Source organism: Nicotiana sylvestris, chromosome 9 (genome assembly GCF_000393655.2).
Source record: "Nicotiana sylvestris chromosome 9, ASM39365v2, whole genome shotgun sequence".
Taxonomy (NCBI): Eukaryota; Viridiplantae; Streptophyta; class Magnoliopsida; order Solanales; family Solanaceae; genus Nicotiana; species Nicotiana sylvestris.
In genome coordinates, this window is record NC_091065.1 from 113,002,971 (window position 1) to 113,024,634 (window position 21,664).

General features: G+C 42.5%; 1 protein-coding gene across 1 annotated transcript; it reads right to left on the reverse strand.

Annotated features, from left to right (window-relative positions):
- Positions 1-20,121: 20,121 nt before the first annotated feature.
- Positions 20,122-20,640, reverse strand: LOC138878069 (uncharacterized). Its single transcript, XM_070157726.1, has one exon. The coding sequence runs from the start codon at positions 20,638-20,640 to the stop codon at positions 20,122-20,124; it is 519 nt and encodes a 172-aa protein (XP_070013827.1).
- Between the last annotated feature and the right edge of the window lie 1,024 nt (positions 20,641-21,664).

A 21,664-nucleotide genomic window follows, 5' to 3' on the forward strand; every position in this document is an offset into this window, starting at 1 on the left:
TTGTTGTCTTGATTTCACTGGTCTTGACCATTTTGTTCAATATTGATTTCTTCCAAATCCCAACTGAATTTACTGGTTGTTTATTGGTTTGCTCTGGGATTTGGTCTAGTTGGGATTTTGATTCTACTCCAATTGTTCTGCTGTTATTTGTTGCTACTGCTGCTGCTCGTCACTGTTTACTTGTGATCACTACTGTCCCTTTGAGTTTGTCGCTGACCTGTTGCTTCCATTTTCCTCTTTGCATTTCAGCATCCAGGTACACCTTTTGAATCTCATATTTGATGTAACAATAGCAATGAGTTGAAATAAAGACGCAAAGAATTTTCAGTCCTTCAGTATTGCACCTATAGTCTTATAAAGTGTTAGTAAATTCGCGCAAATCTTTAGATTGCAAACTCCATAGGAAGATACAGCAGGTAGTTTTGTATTCAATTGAAAACTGGGTCTGTTTAACTGTCTTAACTTACAATGGTTTACCTTGTTTTAATTATATGTGTGATGTGATTACGCAATTCGTGGAATGCATGAGTAACCGGTATACACACATAAGTCATTCTCAGTTATATCTTACATGTATAAAATGGATTGCTATTAACCTGGACAGATGTAACATTGGTTTCAAACTGTTCAATTTAACTCCGTTACACACAAATTTCATTAGGTAGTTTTGAATTCAATTAGTGGCAGCTTTTCTGATAAATAGCCGACTTCATTAATCAAGCCCAAACAAGCTAGTTTTAAATTCAAATTTGAAGGTCGTTTAATATAAGTTTAGTATATGTTATTAGTTTGCTTGCAATCTCCCTTAGCAAATTAATAAGCGTATTCACTCGTTGAAGACAAGGCATGAGATAACTCTCACGTCATAAACAACCAATCAGGTAATTAAACAAAATTCGGATTCGGCGAACATAGTAGAGATTTAGTATGCAGTCGTTTAAACAAGCAAATTTGGTATCTTCTTTCTTTTATTTTTTAGAGACAAACATAATAGAGATGTAGTCACTTTAGGATATCCTTTAAAAATAATGAGACGAGCCTCGTCAAATAAAGATACACATTGCGGGGCCCTCAATAATCAATCATAATAAATACTTAGAATTTGGGATGGGCTGTCTAGTGAATTTTCCTGCCTTTTCCAAAAATAATAACGCGTTAGGTTCTTAGGCGCGACTTAATCAAATTATATTCTTAAACTCGGGTGCACATTGATGTGACCCAAATCCAAATCTCAACAGAGTCAAGATGTATTGACAACCACGGGTGCATTGATTGCGACGTGGTTCGAGATGCATTTTCACGACGTTGCAATTCTATAAAAACAAATGATAATAATAAAAGCGGTTTTAAAACTTAATAAAAACACATAAGTCACAACATGTATTTAAATCAGATATTTAGCCATTATAACAATTTAAGCGACCGTGCTAGAACCACGGGATTCGAGGGTGCCTAACACCTTCTCTCGGGTCAACAAAATTCCTTACTTAGAATTTCTGGTTCGCAGACTTCAGTTGGAAAAGTCGAATAATTTCCTCGATTTGGGATTCAAGATAAACCGGTGACTTGGGACACCAAAAGCCAAACCTTTCCCAAGTGGCGACTCTGAATTAAAATAAATAATCCCATTTCGAATATTGTCACTTAAATTGGAAAAACTCCCCTCGCGCATCTTACCCTTCGGGGCGGACGCGCAAAAAGGAGGTGTGACAGCTCTGGCGACTCTGCTGGGGACATTTTCACCCAGAACCACTAGTTCAGGGTTCAAGAATTCGAGCTTAGAATAATTGTTATATTTGGTTTTATTATCTGATATTTATTACATGTTTTGATATAACGTGCTGAATGTTGTCTTTTACCGCTTTGATATTATCTGAACTGTATATAAACTGTGCCGAAACCCTTCTCTTCTTACCTCCGGGGAGAAGCTCGCTGGTCGAGACTCCCTATTCTGTTAGTGTCAATACCTGAAATAAGAAAGAGGCCGGACAAGTTACAAAGCCGGACGATCTCGCGGGTCCCCGGTACGTAGCCCCCTCCTCGACTCGAGTTGTCCGCTCGGGTACACAGTCTAGAACATATACCCAGGTTATAAACCTAGTATAACAAAACCTCATGCCGGATCCCTAGTAGGAACGCTTATTTGCATCATGTTGCATTTGACATAGGGGACTCAACACAGGGGTTGGGTCCGTCTAGGACAGGCAACCTGAAATGAAAAGACCATCCTGCTGCATCCCGTTTGTTTTGCGCATTTATTTGCTTCGGATCTGCATGTTGACCGGTTCCTAAAAAAAAAGGGAAAACTTAAAAAAGGGAAGAAAAATAACAGTGTAGGGGAGATAAGTACTTATTTTGGAAAAACTAAAACCAATGTCCAAGTAATGTCAAAACCTCACCGATATCTTTTTTTTTTTTAAAAAAAAATAAAAATTTGCCTTTTACTTTGATTTATTAGAAGTCCAAAAAAATTCTATTTAGCAGTCCTTGAGAATATTTTCTTTATCTCTTTTTTGAAAGAAAAATAAAATAAAAACTATAATAATAATATATAAAAATAAAAAAAATACTTTCTTGCTTTTTCTTTTAAAAATTGTATTCCAAAAGAAAGGGGTTTAATTAATTTACTTTTATTTCACGAGGTACCGAACTACGCCGGTTTGATTCTCACCGGATGTGAGATACGTAGGCAACCCCCATCGGGTTCAACCCAATTTTTGCTAAGATAGCCAAAACCAACAAAACAAAAAATGTGTCAAAATAAGTCAGGTGGTGCTGTTCTATCATAAATAGCCGAATGTTCCCAAAAGGGACGCCGGAAGGTTGACTTTGCATAAACAGCCACCTTTTGGGTCGTGTTTTGTCCAATTAACCCACACAGCCTTAAAATCTTCATCCCCGAAGTGTTGAAAGGCCGTGTTCGAAAACTTGATCCTTCTTGTAAAATATTTTTGAGTCAAGTTATTTTTGTTAAAATCACCCTAATAAATGTGCAGGATGAGCACGATGCAAAATGAACATTTTTCAATAATGACCCAAATCCCTGCCAAGTTACGGCTATGATGGAATGATTTAGGTGTTGAGGGGCAAGACGAGGTCAAGAAATATCTGAAAGGTCTCACGGGTTTACTGGAAATCCTGCCTCGAGGGGATATCATAAGAGCTTTGGTTACCTACTGGGACCCAGCACACAATGTTTTCCATTTCTCCGATTTTGAACTCACCCCGACTCTGGAAGAAATGGCTGGGTACATTGGGAACGCTGAACTTCCGTTAAGGCAAAAATACCTAGTCGCCCCAAGAGCCGTCACGGTACATCGATTCCTGGACTCGCTAAAAATACCCAGGACGGTCCGCAATCCAGATTTGGCCGCCGGTTTTTGTAATCCATGCTTCATATACGACATGTATGGTCATGTAGGAGGATTCAACAATTCGATTAACAAACTATGCAGCAAAGGTAGTCGTCAGAAGTGGGATAAGCACAGACGGGTGGCTTTCATGATAACATTTTTGGGCCTTTTAGTATTTCCAAGGAAAGATGGGAATATTGATCTGAATATGTCCGGGGTAGTCAGTACTTTGCTCACTCGAAGCGATAGCACTATCGCGCCTATGGTGGTATCTGATATCTTTCGAGCTCTCACAGCTTGCAAAGCCGGGGGAATTTCTTCGAAGGTTGTAACTTGCTGCTACAAATGTGGATGACTGAACATCTCTGCCATCGCTCCGAGCTCTTGAGCCATGGTTCTTCAGAGAAAACTTGCATAGAAGAATTTTACACGAGAACCAAATAGATCAGTCTGCCCAAAGGAGTTATGGCATGGACCTCATTCTTTCAAGCTTTTACTGCCAGCCAAATACAGTAGACACTGGGATGGCTTCCTGTTGATGAGGTCATATATATGCCAGCAACTAAAACTCATTTCCTGCTGATGGGACTTAAGAGCATTCAACCTTACGCGCCCTGCCGAGTCTTGAGACAGTTTGGAAGATACCAGATGATACCATACGAGGAGGATCTTAGCGCTCAAACGATTGAGATAAGTCCTGACGGACAATTTCCGGAAGCAAAAATCCGCCAGATCTGGAACGAATGTCAATATTTGAAAGCAGATACTTGCGTGCGAGATCAGACCAAAAGTGAGACAGCACCAGGCTATCCGGTATGGTACAGAAGAGAACTCGAACATGAAAGGCCGGCTAAAAGACCCCACATCCTGAATTTCGCCGAGTCGTCGCAAAAGCAGTGGGATTGGTTGGCAAAAGAAAGAGGCTATTGTACCGAAATCAGCCGTTTGAAGCAACAAGTGGAAAGCCTGAAATATGAGCACAACGTGCAAGTTGCTACCGATATGGGAGAACAAAACAGGTTGACTCAGGAAAACGAGATGCTCAGGGTCCAGATCAAACAGATGAGGACGGATGCTGATAAACAGCCAAGGAGTCGATCGGACGAGCAATTGATAAAAAGGTTGAAAAGTGAAGTCAGGGAATGGCGAGATGGCTTAGAAAAGTCCGAAAACATCATGGCGGAGCTCAGAGCACAGTGGGATACAAGAGCAGATAAGCAGCGCCGATACTTAAATCAATTGAAAGGAGACCACGAGAAAACTGTTGCCAAAATAAAGAGAGAGATGGCTATACTTGAGATCAAAGCAGTTAATCAGGCCGAGGATTTCCAAATTGAGAGCAGATACTGGTACGACTTGTTAGCCCAGATGAAGTTAGAAGTACGGCGACTGAAGAATCAGCATATACAGGATTCTCAGGTATTCAAGATGTGTAGCGATCAGATAAAACGCCTACTCATAGAGAAGAAGCAAACCAGAGATAGGATCAAGGCCATTGCCCATGCCATCACCAGACGATGCCTACGATGTGAGAACATGACCAGCGTTACCGTCCTCTCGGCAGTGATGGGTTATGCCAAGCAGACCATGCATGAGCTGGAGCAGCTTGAGAGGGATCTCACACCTAGGACCGCGGCGAGGCCGAACGATGCCCCGCGGGCACCAATTTTCAAAACCATAATGTACTCATAAGTCGAGTCTGTATCTTAGCATCTTCTGCCTGTTTTTCCCATCAGGGTGGTTTTAGTCTATTTTGAGTCTAGGTTTATTTTCAAAGTTTGCTCTTTCTTTTGCAAAATTTAGTTTGTATTAGACCGTTTCAACAATAAAAGGTGTGCCACTTTTACGCTCATTTGTGTTTTGAACTACGTAATGATCTGATTCATGTGGCATCATGATACGTAGGCAATCCTCATCGGATCCGATCGCGGTTTAACCAAAGAGAAAAATTGAAAAAAAAGGAAAGCCTAAAAGAATGCCGGAATGACACATGCTTTTGTCGCAAACATGTAGGAATCCATTTAACTGTATAGGTGCATCATGCCCCAACGTGAGATTGCCTATCCGTTATTTGATTCGAATTAACCATTCGTTTGTCGTTGAGTTCCTTCCAGGTTTTTGGAAAGGTGGTTGGTTTGGTGAAAGTCTGGCCTCGCACTCATATTTCACGAGATCGAAAGGGAGTGTTCAATTACCTATTTTTAAGACAGGAGGCAGTGCTCACACTTACTTCACAAGGTCAAAAGGAAGTGTAGAAATGTCTTCAGAGATTCCGTTGCCAACAATCCCTGTTTCCAAGGAAAGTTCTATCTCAGCCGTCCTCACACCCGAATCCGCAACTGCGGAGGAAAATAGAATCTTGCGGCTCAGCATGCTGGAAATGCTTGATGACTGGAATAATGGAAAAGAGCCACCAAGCATCGTCCCTGGATTCCCTGAGTTATTCTCCAGGAAAGCGAGACTTCTAATGTCCCCATAAGCTATCCTGCTACCCCATTCGGATACCCAGCCATTTCAGTGTCACCGACGGATGTAAACACAAATATCTTTACTGCACCACCTTGCCCGATCATGGCACAACCTGCTGCATACAAGCCGAATTTTGACTCGTCCTCGTTTACATTCCAAGCCCTATCTTTCTCAATGGAACCAACTAGGTTCGCCACCAGCACTAATCCTCCACAGCCTCTGTGCGAGTTTGCACATGGGCAGGATCAGAACCCCAGATTTGCTGAACAAAATGAGATGGCCAAAAGAATGAGAAGCCTTGAACAGAGTTTGAAGAACATGCAAGGTTTGAGCGGACAGAAAAGCGTCTCCTACACCGATCTATGCATGTTTCCTCACGTGCACCTACTAGTGGGTTTCAAGACCCCAAAGTTTGAAAAGTACGACGGGCACAGTGACCCCATTGCTCACCTCAAGAAATATTGCAACCAATTGCGGGGAGCCAGCGGAAAAGAGGAATTACTAATGGCAGATTTCGGGGAAAGTCTGGTAGGAATAGCCTCGGAATGGTACATGGACCAAGACATGTCCCGATGGCATATATGGGATGATCTCGCTAGAGATTTTGTGAGACAATTCCAGTATAACATCGACATCGCACCAGACCGAAATTCTTTGTCAAACTTGAAGAAGAAACCTTTATAAAGCTTCAGAGAATATGCTATTAAGTGGCGCGAGCAGGCGTCGAGGGTGAAGCCTCCCATGGATGAAGTGGAAATGGTCACTACTTTTCTCCAGGCTCAAGAGTCTGACTATTTCCAAAACATGATGTCAGCCATGGGAAAGCCGTTTGCAGAAGCGATTAAGATTGGAGAGATGGTGGAGAATGGTCTGAAAACAGGTAGGATTTTGAGTCAAGCAGCCATAAGGGCGACCTCCCAAGCCGTCCAAAGCGGGTCCGGAGGAATGGCAAGAGGGAAGAAAAAGGAAGAAACAGCCATGGCAGCCTCAGAAGCAAGGGAATATCGTAATCCCAGGCCCCGTTTTCCGGAAAGGACCTTGCAACACTACTACCCCCACTCAAACGCGGCATATCCTCCTCAACCCTACATGGTCATGAATACCCAGCCTTATGTCCATCCGCCGCACCAAGCCAACCGAGGCCAAGCTCCACCTCCCAGAAATCAGCCTCCTTACCGCAACCACTATAACCCACAGCCTCCTCAAAATAATTTCCGCCCTCAGGAACCACCTAGAAGGCGGACTTTCACGCCCATCGGTGAGCCATACTCTACTTTGTTCCCGAAGTTAGTCCAGTTGGGTTTCCTACAGCCAGTCCCTCAGACAAGGCACAACCCGGCATCACCTTCTTACAAAGCCGGTGTCAGATGCGCCTATCATTCAGGGGCCAAGGGGCACGATACAAATGACTGCTGGTCATTGAGAAGAGTGGTCGAGAATTTAATAAAGCAAGGGAAAATAGTGCTAAGGGACGAGTAGGTCCCGAATGTGACTAACAATCCATTACCTGCTCACAATAATGGGCCGCTGATCGGAATGATTTGCGAAGACAAAGAATTTGACCCTGCTTTAAAAGCTATAATAGCCATTGTCGACGCAGGGAAAAAGCCTGAAACAACCCAGAAACCAAAAAAGGGGGAAAAAGCCAATATTGTAAAGTGCGGGCCCGAAAAGAAGGTGGAGAAGAAGGCGGTGCCTGTGAAGAATGGAGTTCTTTACATCCCACGAGGTCAAGCAGAGAAGCCGCAGAGCTTCGAGGTCAAAAGGGCAAAACCTATGTATGTACCGAAAGGGGCCTATGTGGTCCGGGGGACGATTTAACCACCTCGGCTGAATGAGCCAGTGGTTATCGGACGCATGCCACAAAAGCCGATGACAAACCCGTCCACAGTACCTTGGAACTATCAGAGGACGTTGGTAACGTACAAAGGTAAAGAAGTCACGGGAGAACTTCCGGAAAATACTTTCATTGGAAGGTATTCAAACACCCAAGAGCTGAACAACGCCACACGGAGACGCTTCCCACCAAAGAAGCCTGTAAGCGTTGAAGAGGCGGAATTTTTCTTCCAACAAATGAAAATGCCAGACTACGAAGTAGTAGATCAACTGCGCAAGTACCCTGAGCAAGTGTCCATGCTATCTCTGCTAATGAGGTCAACCGAGCATCAAAAGATCTTACTCAAGACCTTGAATGAAGCATACGCACCAGTAGAAACCTCAGTTGAACAATTGGAACGGATGACGGAGAGGTTCTTTGCCATCAACCAAGTGTCTTTCAGCAAGAACGATCTACCCCCAGAGGGAGCGACACACAACAAAGCCCTGCATCTAACAGTTAAATGCGAAGGCTACTACGTCAAGCGGGTAATGTTGGATGGGGGTTCAGGTGTTGACATTTGTCCGCTCTCCACGCTACAGAGAATGGAAATTGGGGCCGGAAGAATCCGCCCCAATAATGTCTGCGTGAGGGCTTTTGACGGCATCAAGAGAGACACCCTTGGGGAAATAGATTTGATTTTGACCATAGGGCCAGTAGAGTTTGAGGTAACTTTCCAACTGCTTGACATGGATACGTCCTACAATTTCCTCCTTGGCAGACCTTGGATTCATGCGGCAGGAGCTGTGCCTTCCACTCTTCATCAGATGGTGAAGTTTGAGTACGAAGACCGAGAGATCGTGGTCCATGGAGAAGACGAGCATGCTATTTATCGGGACCCATCCATCCCATATCTCGAACCAAGATATGGGAGCGAACACACGGTCTATCAAGCTTTCGAGATTGTGTTAGCAGAGCAGCATGAAGAGGGAAGACCTTGCCCCCAACCTTTCTTGTCTAACGCCTCAGTTATGGTGGCTAAAGAGATGATCCGGCACGGATTCAGGCCAGGAAAAGGGCTCGGACGAACATTGCAGGGAATAACGAAACCCATCACCCTGCCTTCCGCCAAAAAAGTTTTCGGGATAGGTTTTCAACCCACTCCAGAAGATGAAGAATGGGCGAAGAAAAGGAAGAATAAGGGGTGGAAATTGCCTTGGCCGCTGCCGGATTTATATGAAACTTTTGTCGGACCAAGATACACTGAAGAAGACGACGACGAGGTTTTCACGGCTGAGGAAATCGAGGAGATATGTGGGGAAATGAGAGAAATGCTCTACGAGGCTCATATAGTTCAACCGGGAGAATGCACCAGCGCCGCCGAAATACTATATATGGGGCAAAACGCAAAACTCCGAAACTGGGAGGCCACGCCATTCCCGACTAGGCGGAAGTCCGGGTAGACATGTCCTGCCACCTTTCGTGCATCCCAAGTTATCTCCAGGATATAACTTGGATGTTTTCTTTTTTTAATTGTTGTTTCGAATTCCTGAGTTTGTAAACATTGTTGTCTTCCAAATTTCAAGAAGAAAAATGAAAAAAAAAATCATCGTTGTTTCTCCATTTTCCTTTGTTCTGATTTTGTTATTTTTTCCTTTATCTTTTTCTTTCAGTTATAATAATGCGGCTTTAAATATGACATGCTTGCGGACTTCACGCCTAGATCACAATGAGCTATTTAATTGTGAAATAATGAACCCAGAACCAGAATATGATGAAGAAGAGGCTTTTAGGGAAATAAACCGAGAGTTGGAACATTTCGAGAACAAACCTAAGCCAAACCTGAATGACACTGAACGGGTTAATTTAAGAACTCCTGAAAAAATCCGGGAGACCAAAATAAGTATTCACACGGACAAGAAAATGCGGGACGTGATAATTCAACTTCTTTTTGAATTTAAAAATGTGTTTGCTTGGTCATACGATGACATGCCGGGACTAGGTGTCGATCTAGTGGTTCATAAATTGCCAATTCACCCTGATTGTCCTCCAATTCAACAAAAGCAACGAAAGTTCAAAACTGAGGTCAGTGACAAGATTAAAGAGGAGATCACCAAACAACTAAAAACGGGAGTGATTCGGGTAGTCCAGTATACAACATGGTTGGCAAATGTGGTTCCAGTACCGAAAAAAGACGAGAAGACTCGGGTATGTGTAGATTATCGAGATTTGAATAGAGCAAGTCCCAAAGATAATTTCCCACTGCCCAATATCCACATCCTTGTTGATAATTGCGCCAAACACGAAATACAGTCTTTCTTAGATTATTACGCTGGGTATCATCAGGTATTGATGGATGAAGAAGACGCCGAGAAAACTACCTTCACCACGCCTTGGGGCACCTACTGTTATTGGGTCATGCCATTTGGTCTGAAGAATGTTGGGGCTACTTACATGAGGGCCATGACTGCCATTTTTCATGACATGATGCATCAAGAAATAGAGGTGTACGTGGACGACGTGATAGTCAAGTCCAGGACGCAGGATAATCACATCCAAGACTTGAGAAAGTTATTTGAGAAACTGAGGAAGTATGACTTGAAGTTGAACCTAGCCAAATGTGCTTTCGGAGTTCCATCGGGCAAGCTTTTGGGCTTCATAGTGAGCAGGAGAGGTATCGAATTATATCCAACAAAGATAAAATCTATCAGGGATCTACCTCCCCCAAGAACGAAGAAAGACGTGATGAGTTTGTTGGGCAGATTAAACTATATCAGGCGATTTATTGCCCAGCTGACAAGCACGTGTGAGCCCATATTTAAGCTGTTGAGGAAAGATGCGGCGATCAAATGGACGGTTGAATGTCAGGAAGCTTTTGACAAAGTCAAAGAATATCTTTCAAACCCCCCAGTTTTGGTCCCGCCAGAGCAAGGGAGACCACTGTTCTTGTATCTGACAGTCTTGGAAAACTCTTTCGGTTGCGTCCTCGGGCAACATGACATAACCGGAAAGAAGGAGCAAGTAATCTACTACTTGAGCAAGAAGTTCATCGGCTACGAGGCCAAGTATACTCTGTTGGAAAGAACGTGTTACGCTTTAACGTGGGTGGCTCAGAAACTGAGACATTATCTCCAAGCCCACACTACTTTCCTCATAAGCAGGTTGGATCCTTTGAAGTATATATTTCAGAAACCAATGCCTACTGGAAGACTGGCCAAGTGGAAAATCTTGCTTACTGAATTCGACATAGTCTATGTCACTCGCACAGCAATGAAAGCCCAGACGCTAGCAGATCATTTGGCCGAAAATCCAGTCAATGAGGAATACCAGCCATTGAGTACCTACTTTCCGGATGAAGAAGTAAACACTGTAGAAGTGGTCTCGGAGAACGCTCATGTTTGGAAGATGTTATTTGATGGAGCCGTAAACGCCAAAGGTGTAGGGATTGGGGCAATTTTGATCTCGCCCTAAGGTCAGCATTATCCAGCCACAGCTAGACTGCATTTCTTTTGCACAAACAATACAGCTGAGTATGAAGCCTACATCATGGGCATGCATATGGCGATCGATCAGGATGTCGAAAACTTACTGATCATGGGAGATTCTGACCTGATTATCCGGCAAGCCCAAGGTGAATGGGAAACTCGGGATGTCAAGCTTAATCCTTACCGACAGCACGTGGAGGACCTCAGCAAGCGTTTTAAATCAATAGAGTTCAGGTATGTCCCGAGGTGTCACAATGAACTAGCGGATGCGCTTGCTACTCTGGCTTCAATGCTACCCTACCCGGGCAACGCCCACGTCGATCCTTTGGAAATCCAAATCAGGGAAAGACACGGTTACTGTAACGTAATCGAGGCAGGATCAAGTATACAGCCATGGTACCATGATATCAAGAGGTTCTTGAAGACACAAGAATACCCCGAGCATGCTACTGGAGATCAAAAGAGAACCATTAGGCGGCATGCAAGTGGTTTCTTTCTGAGCGGTGAATTGTTGTACAAGAGGACCCCGGACCTCAACCTACTAAGATGTGTCGACGCCAAGGAGGCAAGAAAGATCATGCACGAAGTACACGCAGGTGTGTGCGGACCTCACATGAACGGGTATGTCTTAGCGAAGAAAATCCTTCGAGCAGGTTATTACTGGATGACCATGGAAAAAGACTGCTTCGGCTTTGTTCGGAAGTGTCATCAGTGTCAGGTGCACGGTGATTTGATTCATGCACCTCCCACGGAATTGCATCCCATGTCTGCACCTTGGCCGTTTGTTGCTTGGGGCATGGACGTCATTGGTCCGATCGAGCCGAAGGCCTCAAATGGACATAGATTTATACTGGTTGCCATCGACTACTTCACAAAATAGGTAGAGGCTGTCACTCTCAAGTCGGTCACCAAAAAAGCTGTAGTGGATTTCGTACATTCAAATCTTATTTGTCGTTTCGGTATTCCTGCAACTATCATCACAGATAACGCAGCAAACCTGAATAGTCACTTGATGGGAGATGTATGCGAGCAATTCAAAATAACGCATAGGAATTCTACTCCTTATCGGCCAAAGGCCAATGGCGCTGTAGAAGCGGCAAACAAAAACATCAAGAAGATTTTGAGGAAAACGATCCAGAGTTCCCGAAAGTGGCATGAGCAGTTACCATTTGCATTGTTGGGGTATCGCACTACGGTACGCACGTCAGTAGGAGCACAACTCCTTATCTTTTGGTTTATGGGACCGAGGCTGTGATACCAGCGGAAGTAGAAATCCCTTCGCTTCGAACCATTGTTGAAGCAGAAATCGAGGACAGCGAATGGGTTAAGACTCGATTGGAGCAGTTGACTTTGATTGATGAGAAACGAATGACCGCGGTTTGTCACAGTTGTACCAACGAAGAATGGCCCGCGCTTACAACAAGAAAGTCCGACCCAGGAATTTCGAAGTAGGTCAACTGGTACTGAGGCACATTCTGCCACATCACCAGGAAGCAAAAGGGAAATTTGCCCCAAACTGGAAAGGCCCATACATCATCAGGAAGATATTGCCGAGAGGAGCATTGTACCTAGGTGACATTGAAGGAAATAATCCTGAAACAGCAGTGAATGCAGACGCAGTCAAAAGATACTATGTCTGAGTGACGCCCCAGCGGTCCTGACACATTTGAAATGCTGAAGGTTTTATTCCCACTATCAACTCTCTCTACTAGCCTTTGAGCCGGTTACAAAAAAAATAAAAAAAAATAAAAAAAAAAGAGAGAAAAAGAAAAAAACAAACAAAAACAAACAAAACAAAACATTGATCGAGGCTTGAACTACGTCTGACTTGATTCCGAAAGGATACGTAGGCAGCCTCTCCCTGAGGTTCAGTCACACCAACAATAAAATCCCATTTACCCTGAAATTGAACCGGGGCACGTCAAGCGGTTTAGAAGTCGTAGTATCATCTACCTTTCTTTGCCAAGCACAAGCCTTTCAGATCAATCACCAAAGGTAACGGGAAGCCAAAAGGCGTCACGAATGGAGACCGATACACTGTAAATTGAGAAAAATAAAATGAGAGAGTCTCGTCGGTGAAAACCTCCGGGCACCGCGAGGCGACGGGAGTAGAGAAACCGAAATGAGAGAGCTTGTGTAGTAAAAACTCGTAAAGAGTGTTATCAAGCGACAACAAGGAGGGAAATGAGAGAGGTCAGCTAGCGAAAACCCGCAAAGGGCGCTGTTGGCCGAAAGAACGACTCTACCCAAGGAGGTCTCGGCAAAGTTCCACCAGTTTTGAAACACAGACCCATTTTGGTTCGGGAGGAAATGCAAGTTCATTGAAGGTCAGGCGTCCAGTCCAAAGAGCATGTCATGTCCATTTAAAGTCAGCATTGTCTTCCTCAGATAAGTCTTTTTCGTCCCGAAAGGGGCACTTCTTTTCTGAAGTTTACTTTCTCCTTTCTTTGTTTTTCTTCGAATCCCTTTCGTTTTTAACCCTAAGTTCCAGATATACCGGAAAGGACAGGTGGCAGGTTTGGTTTCACGGAATTCCGTTTTGCAAGGGAAATGCCCTGTTTCGTTGGCATGTTTGACTACATTTAAAAAAAAAAAGAGAGAAATTTCCCCAGCAAGTCCGCCTTGTACAAATCCCCACAGAACTTCCCTTGTACAAATCCCCATAGAACTTCCCTTTGTACAAATCCCCATAGAGCCTCCCTTTGTAAAAATTCCCCAGCGAGCTTTCCCAACAAATCCCGGCAAGTCCGCTTTGCAACAAATCCCCGGCAAGATCGCCTTGTACAAATCCCCACAGAGTATCCCCAATAAAATCCCCGTTGAGAATCCCCAAGCAAAACGGGACACAAAAAAAAAGGAGCCTTACAAGGCAAATCATCACAAAATTTGGAAATACAAGCCTGAGCAGTCCAAAAGGGTTTCGCCATTTGAATCCAATCAATGGCAGGACTTCTCAACAGAAATAAGGACGCAACAAAGCAACTGGAACAATCAAGTCACCGAACCAACCGCCATTTCCGAACTAACAATTGTTCTTTGTTTGAGAAGTTGAAACATGTATAATCCAAGACAACCATGCAAGAAGCAGGTGTCACCCAAAGAAGAAGGTACATGAGTACAAGAAACAGTTCGACAGTAAGGAATCCACTCGAAAGGTAAGTTTCCACGAAATTCTCTTTCACGTTTTACTAAAACAAGAAAAATTCAAAAAAGGGAGGTGTCGGTTAGTATCCTCGAACTTTCCATTTAGTCAGCATTAGGGTTTTAAACCCTAAACTGAACTTTCCCTTTAGTCAGCATTAGGGTTTTAAACCCTAAACTGAACTTTTTTCTTTAGTCAGCATTAGGGTTTTAAACCCTAAACTGAACTCTTTCCTTCAGTCAGCATTAGGGTTTTAAACCCTAAACTGAACTCTTTCCTTCAGTCAGCATTAGGGTTTCAAACCCTAAACTGAACTCTTTCCTTTAGTCAGCATTAGGGTTTTAAACACTAAACTGAACTCTTTCCTTCAGTCAGCATTAGGGTTTTAAACCCTAAACTGAACTCTTTCCTTCAGTCAGCATTAGTGTTTCAAACCCTAAAATGAACTCTTTCCTTTAGTCAGCATTAGGGTTTTAAACCCTAAACTGACCTCTTTCCTTCAGTCAGCATTAGGGTTTTAAACCCTAAACTGAACTCTTTTCCTTTAGTCAGCATTAGGGTTTTAAACCCTAAACTGAACTTTTTTCCCTTAGTCAGCATTAGGGTTTTAAACCCTAAACTGAACTTTTTCCCTTTAATCAGGATTAGGGTTTTAAACCCTAAACTGAACTTTTTCCCTTAGTCAGATTAGGGCCCCAACCCTAAACTGAACTTTTCCCCAGTTGGTCGGCATTAGGGTTTCAACTCTAAACTGAACTCCACCCCAGTTAGTCAGCATTAGGGCTCCAACCCTGAACTGAATTATTTCCATTCCACCAGCATTAGGGCTTCAACCCTAAACTGAGCGTTCTTACCTTGTGGTAATATTAGTGATCCAATCCCGGAGTTGACATTTTGTAGACTGAAATCTTCCAATTCCTTCATCAATTCTACAAAACTTCCTGGCAAATAACTCACGAAATCTTCCTAGTGAAACTGGGGCAGAAAATTTCGTTCGTTTGTTTTTCCCCGCAGGTCTGACCTCGAGGTGCATGGATCGAAACGACCCACGAGATGAGCCTCAACCCAGAATAAAAAAAAGAGAAGATGCTCCGAGATGCTTGAAAAACGAAGGGCGGATCGCTCCAAGTTTCGATCAAGGCCCCGAGTTCTACCTCTCTCGTCTCACTCGGCGTCGCAAAAGATAAACAGGCACATACAACTTGCAAGCATCAAGATTCGGATCGAAGGCTACAAGCAAAATCAGCTAAGACCCGAGATCAAGTTGCAAAAGAATCATAGATAGGAATCTTGTAACTAGCAAGTGACAAGCATCAGTATTTAGTTCAGTTTCAATTTTTTCTTTGGTTGTAATAAGGCTGACGTAAAGCAACAGTGACAACAGCGACAGCAGTAACAGCAAGCATTGCAGTCCCATGGTAGTCCCAGCTACCAAAGTTTTCCGAACTACATTGCCCAAGATTCGGTCAGATTTTTCAAAAAAAAATGTGCTTCACACGGAGTAGTCCAATAGGCAAAAATCGCTCATATCCGCTCACTTTATCTTTGCACGAAAACTCTTCGTGTTTCCGAACAAAGAGGGGCAGCTGTGAGCACGTGATTTTTGTTTTTGTGACAATCACTCCACAAGAAACAAAATAATAGTAGTTTGGTCTTGCTGCATTTTCGGTATTTATTTGTGATCTTCCCCTTTTGTATTTTTATCAAAACAAAATATATGTGTCGTGTGTAAAAATATAAAGTGATGTTATTTTTTAATTGTGTGATTAATTGTTTGTTTAATGTTTTTATTAGTGTTGTTTAATTTAATTAAGGGTTTAAAGAGGAAAAGGGATTTCGGATTGGGCTAGCCCAATAAGACAAGCCCAAACTAAATTATTCGGTCCAGTCCAGTTCGGCCCCAGGAATATCCCAAACGACGTCATTTGGGTCGTGCTTGATCTGGGCCGTTGATCTCAGAATGATCAACGGCCAAAATCACATACCCCGTACCCACGAACAGATCCGACCCATTCTACCCGAACCAACCGTGACCCTTAGTAAGCTAAACGACACCGTTTCATTTAAACTTCCAGATCCAGGCCGTTGATCTCGATTGATCTAACGGCTGAGATCAAGCCATCCACCCCATATATAAGCTTACCACTCATACCCCACCCCCTATCCAAATACCCCTCCTTCATCCTCATCTTTTCCAACAAACCCAAACCCCGGAACCCTAGCCGCCCCCTTTCCCTTCAACATTAATACCGGCGGCATGGACGCCGGTCACCCCCACCTTAACACCATAGATGCACCTCACCATCCTGAACCCAAATCCACCAACCACTTAGCTCGAATCCCCTCCCACCTTCTCGAATCTTCATTTGAAGATTCGAGTTGGACCTCGACTTACACCGATTTACCCCAGCTTCACACCAGACAGTCCCCGGACCTCCCTCGTGACCAAACCATTCTTGGTTTGGTCTGAATCTAACCGTGGAAACCCAAATCCTAAATCTGCCATCTAGGAACCCTAGAAACCCCGAGCCTGCTCCGTGTCCGTTTGAGCCAAGTTGATTAGGGTCTAATGGACCTTAATCGAGAACACTTCGATTAAAGTCCGTTTAACCCCAAGAAAGGTCTATTCAAATCCGAGCTAAGGCTTTCTGATTTTTCAGGGGCTTTAAGGTAAGTGTGTTTTTCTTTTTCTTTATTCAGTACATGTGTTGTTTAAAGGTCTGTTTGTATGGCCAAATGTTTTGTTTAATTTGTGTCTTTGAATTTTTATCAACTGTTGTTGTCCACCTTGCCTGGACCCCTCTGTTTGATCGAGTCTTTCTTTCATTTACTGATAATGTGTGTATGTGTAAGCTGTACAATCAAACGAATTTGAAATGGTTCGTTTAATTAGTTCCCAGGGTCATTTCTGTATTGACAGTACAATCTGAACCCCTTGTTCGATACTGCTCGATTCCAATCATTGGTTTCAATTGTATATATTACGATTAGTATAGTCGAGTCGATATACGTCGCCAATTAGTTTGGCTTTGAAGGATATCAATCTGATTCATATTGTGGATTTTCTGTTGAAGTGTGTTTGAATCCAATTAGGAACTGAGTGTAATTGTTTGTCAGTTGTTCAATTCAGAAACCTTTGAGGATGTTGTTTATAGTTGCAGTTCAAACTTTGGTCTGAATTGGTGGCATGTGCACTTGTGCACAACATGTGCATAAAGGCCCTTTTTTTAAGATTAAAATAGTTTGACAGCATATGCTGTCAGATTATATTCTTGCTGCCCATGTCTGCTTTTAGTTTAATAAGCTAATTAAAAGGGTTGTCAGGGAATCTCATGGGAGGATTTCATATTGTAAAATGTTGAGTGGAAAAATAGCAAGAAAGGAGGGGGTTCTGATGTGTTTAACAGACTAAAAGGGGCTGATGTTAGGCTATAAAGGGAGGAGAACTTCCATTAGTTCAGGGGGGAACTGATTCAGATTTTGGAGACTGGATTTTAGAAAACATAGATACAGAGAGAGATAAATTCAGAAAAGAGAGAAAAAGGCATATAGACAGAAGGGGATTGATTGTTAGATACATACAGATACATATTGAGAGAGGATATATACAGGATAGAGAGAGGGCAAGAGATAGAAAACACAGACAAACAAAATTAGGAACTGCATTTTCCATTGTTGTCTTGATTTCACTAGTCTTGACCTGTTTGTTCAATATTGATTTCTTCCAAATCCCAACTGAATTTACTTGTTGTTTATTGGTTTGCTCTGGGATTTGGTCTAGTTGGGATCTTGATTCTACTCCAATTGTTTTGCTGTTATTTGTTGCTACTGCTGCTGCTTGTCACTGTTTACTTGTGATCACTACTGTCCCTTTGAGTTTGTCGCTGACCTGTTGCTTCCATTTTCCTCTTTGCATTTCAGCATCCAGGTACACCTTTTGAATCTCATATTTGATGTAACAATAGCAATGAGTTGAAATGAAGACGCAAAGAATTTTCAGTCCTTCAGAATTGCACCTATAGTCTTATAAAGTGTTAGTAAATTCGTGCAAATCTTTAGATTGCAAACTCCATAGGAAGATACAACAGGTAGTTTTGTATTCAATTGAAAACTGGGTCTCTTTAACTGTCTTAACTTACAATGGTTTACCTTGTTTTAATTATATGTGTGATGTGATTACGCAATTCGTGGAATGCATGAGTAACCGGTATACGCACATAAGTCATTCTCAATTATATCTTACATGTATAAAATGGATTGCTATTAACCTGGACAGATGTAACATTGGTTTCAAACTGTTCAATTTAACTCCGTTACACACAAATTTCATTAGGCAGTTTTGAATTCAATTAGTGGCAGCTTTTCTGATAAATAGCCGACTTCATTAATCAAGCCCAAACAAGCTAGTTTTAAATTCAAACTTGAAGGTCGTTTAATGTAAGTTTAGTATATGTTATTAGTTTGCTTGCAATCTCCCTTAGCAAATTAACAAGCGTATTCACTCGTTGAAGACAAGGCATGAGATAACTCTCACCTCATAAACAACCAATCAGGTAATTAAATAAAATTCGGATTCGGCGAACATAGTAGAGATTTAGTATGCAGTCGTTTAAACAAGCAAATTTGGTATCTTCTTTCTTTTATTTTTTAGAGACAAACATAATAGAAATGTAGTCACTTTAGGATATCCTTTAAAAATAATGAGACGAGCCTCGTCAAATAAAGATACACATTGCGGGGCCCTCAATAATCAATCATAATAAATACTTAGAATTTGGGATGGGCTGTCTAGTGAATTTTCCTGCCTTTTCCAAAAATAATAACGCGTTAGGCTCTTAGGCGCGACTTAATCAAATTATATTCTTAAACTCGGGTGCACATTGATGTGACCCAAATCCAAATCTCAACGGAGTCAAGATGTGTTGACAACCACGGGTGCATTGATTGCGACGTGGTTCGAGATGCATTTTCACGACGTTGCAATTCTATAAAAACAAATGATAATAATAAAAGCGGTTTTAAAACTTAATAAAAGCACATAAGTCACAACATGTATTTAAATCAAATATTTAGCCGTTATAACAATTTAAGCGACCGTGCTAGAACCACGGGATTCGAGGGTGCCTAACACATTCCCTCGGGTCAACAGAATTCCTTACTTAGAATTTCTGGTTCGCAGACTTCAGTTGGAAAAGTCGAATAATTTCCTCGATTTGGGATTCAAGATAAACCGGTGACTTGGGACACCAAAAGCCAAACCTTTCCCAAGTGGCGACTCTGAATTAAAATAAATAATTCCATTTCGAATATTGTCACTTAAATTGGAAAAACTCCCCTCGCGTATCTTACCCTTCGGGGCGGACGCGCAAAAAGAAGGTGTGACACTACCTTCTTTGTGACGGGCTTGTAAGTAGATGTCTTGATCCATTTGGTTAAATAGTCGATAGCTACCAAAATGAAACAATGTCCATTTGATGTCGTAGGCTCTATGGGTCCTATCACGTCCATGCCCCAGGCGACAAACAGCCAGGGCGAACCCATTACATTTAACTTATTTGGTGGAACCCGGATGAAATCTTTGTGAATCTGACACTAGTGACGCTTTTGCATGTAGCTGATACTGTGGCTTTCGATAGTCATCCAAATGTGTCCAGCTCTCAAAATTTTCATGGCTAATGTGAACCTATTCATATGGGGTCCGCACGTCCCTGAATGTATTTCTTCCAATAGTCTGGTTGCTTATGCAGCATCTACATATTTCAGCAAACCTAAATCTGGGGTCCTCCTGTAAAAGACTTCTCCGTTGAGGAAAAGTCGTTTGCTAACCTCCTGAGGGCTCGCTTTTGACCATTAACATCATTCTCTATGTGTCGCAAGGAACTTCTTGATGTCATGATACCAAGGTTTACCATCTGTTTCTTCATTCACATGGAAGAAATAGGAATGTTGATCCTTGATTATTATCTCAATAGGGTCGATATAGTTCTTGTCTGGATGTTGAATCATAGATGATAAGGTTGCAAGGGCGTCGGTGAATTCGTTCTGAATTTTGGGGACGTGCCTGAACTCAATCTTCGTGAACTTCTTACACAGCTCCTTCACGCTGTGCAGATACAATAATATCTTGACATTCTTAGTGGACCATACTCCTTGGACTTGATGTATGAACAAATCAAAATCTCCTATGAATAACAGTTCTTTGATGTTTATGTCGACTGCCATTTCGATTCCAAGGATGCATGCCTCGTATTCAGCCATATTATTGGTGCAAGGGAATCTTATCTTTGATGATGCTGGGTAGTGTTGTCCAGATTCCGAAATAGGGACTGCCCCAATTTTGACTCCTTTGAAAGTTGTTGCTCCATCAAAAAACATTCTCCACTCACGGTATGATTTTGCAATATCCTCCCCGGAAAATAGCACTTATTCATCAGGGAAATACATGTATGCAGTTTGTAATCCCCAACCAATGGATTCTCGGCAAGGTGGTTCGCTAAAGCTTGCCCTTTGATAGACTTCTGAGTTATGTACAGAATGTCAAATTCGTTTAGACGAATTTGCCATTAAGCTAGCTTTTCGGTAGGCATTGGCTTCTGAAAAATATACTTGAGCGGGTCGAGCCGAGATATCATATGCATAGTGTATGCCGACATGTAATGCCTTAGCTTCTCACAATCCAAGTCAGAGCACAACAAGTGCGTTCTATCAATGTATACTTGTCTTATCATGGTATGAACTTCTTGCTTAAGTAGTAGATGGCCTGCTCTCCCAGTTTCGTCATGCTGCCCTAACACACAACCGACGGCGTTGTCCAAGACTAACAAATAGAGCAACAATGGTTTCCCTGGTTCAGGGGGAACCAACACTGGCAGGTTTGTAAGATACTCTTTTATATTGTCGAATGCTTTCTATCACTCCTCCGTCCATTTTTTGGCAGCATCCTTCTTTAGCAGCTTAAAAATAGGTTTATAGATTACTGTGGACTGGGGTATGAAACGAGTAATGTTATTCAATCTTCCTTGGAAATTCATGACATCTTTCTTACTCTTTGGTGGTGGTAATTCCTGGATGGCATTGATATTTGATGGGTCAATTTCTATCCCCTTCTTGCTTATGATGAAACCTAATAATTTCCTAGCGGGGACTCCGAATGCACGCTTTGCTAGATTTAGCTTCAAATTGTACCTTCGCAGGCGTTCGAAAATTTTTCTCAAGTCTTCCAAGTGCTCCGAACACTTTTGAGGTTTTATGATGACATCATCCACATACACTTCAATCTCCTTATAAATCATGTCGTGAAAAAGGGTTGTCATCGCCCTTATGTAGGTGGCGCCGACATTCTTGAGACTGAACGACATAACTTTATAACATTAGACTCCCTAAGGCGTGGTGAAAGTTG

Coding starts and splice junctions, on each gene's coding strand:
- LOC138878069 (XM_070157726.1), bottom strand. CDS start 20,640: ATGTTTTTTGATGGAGCAACAACTTTCAAAGGAGTCAAAATTGGGGCA.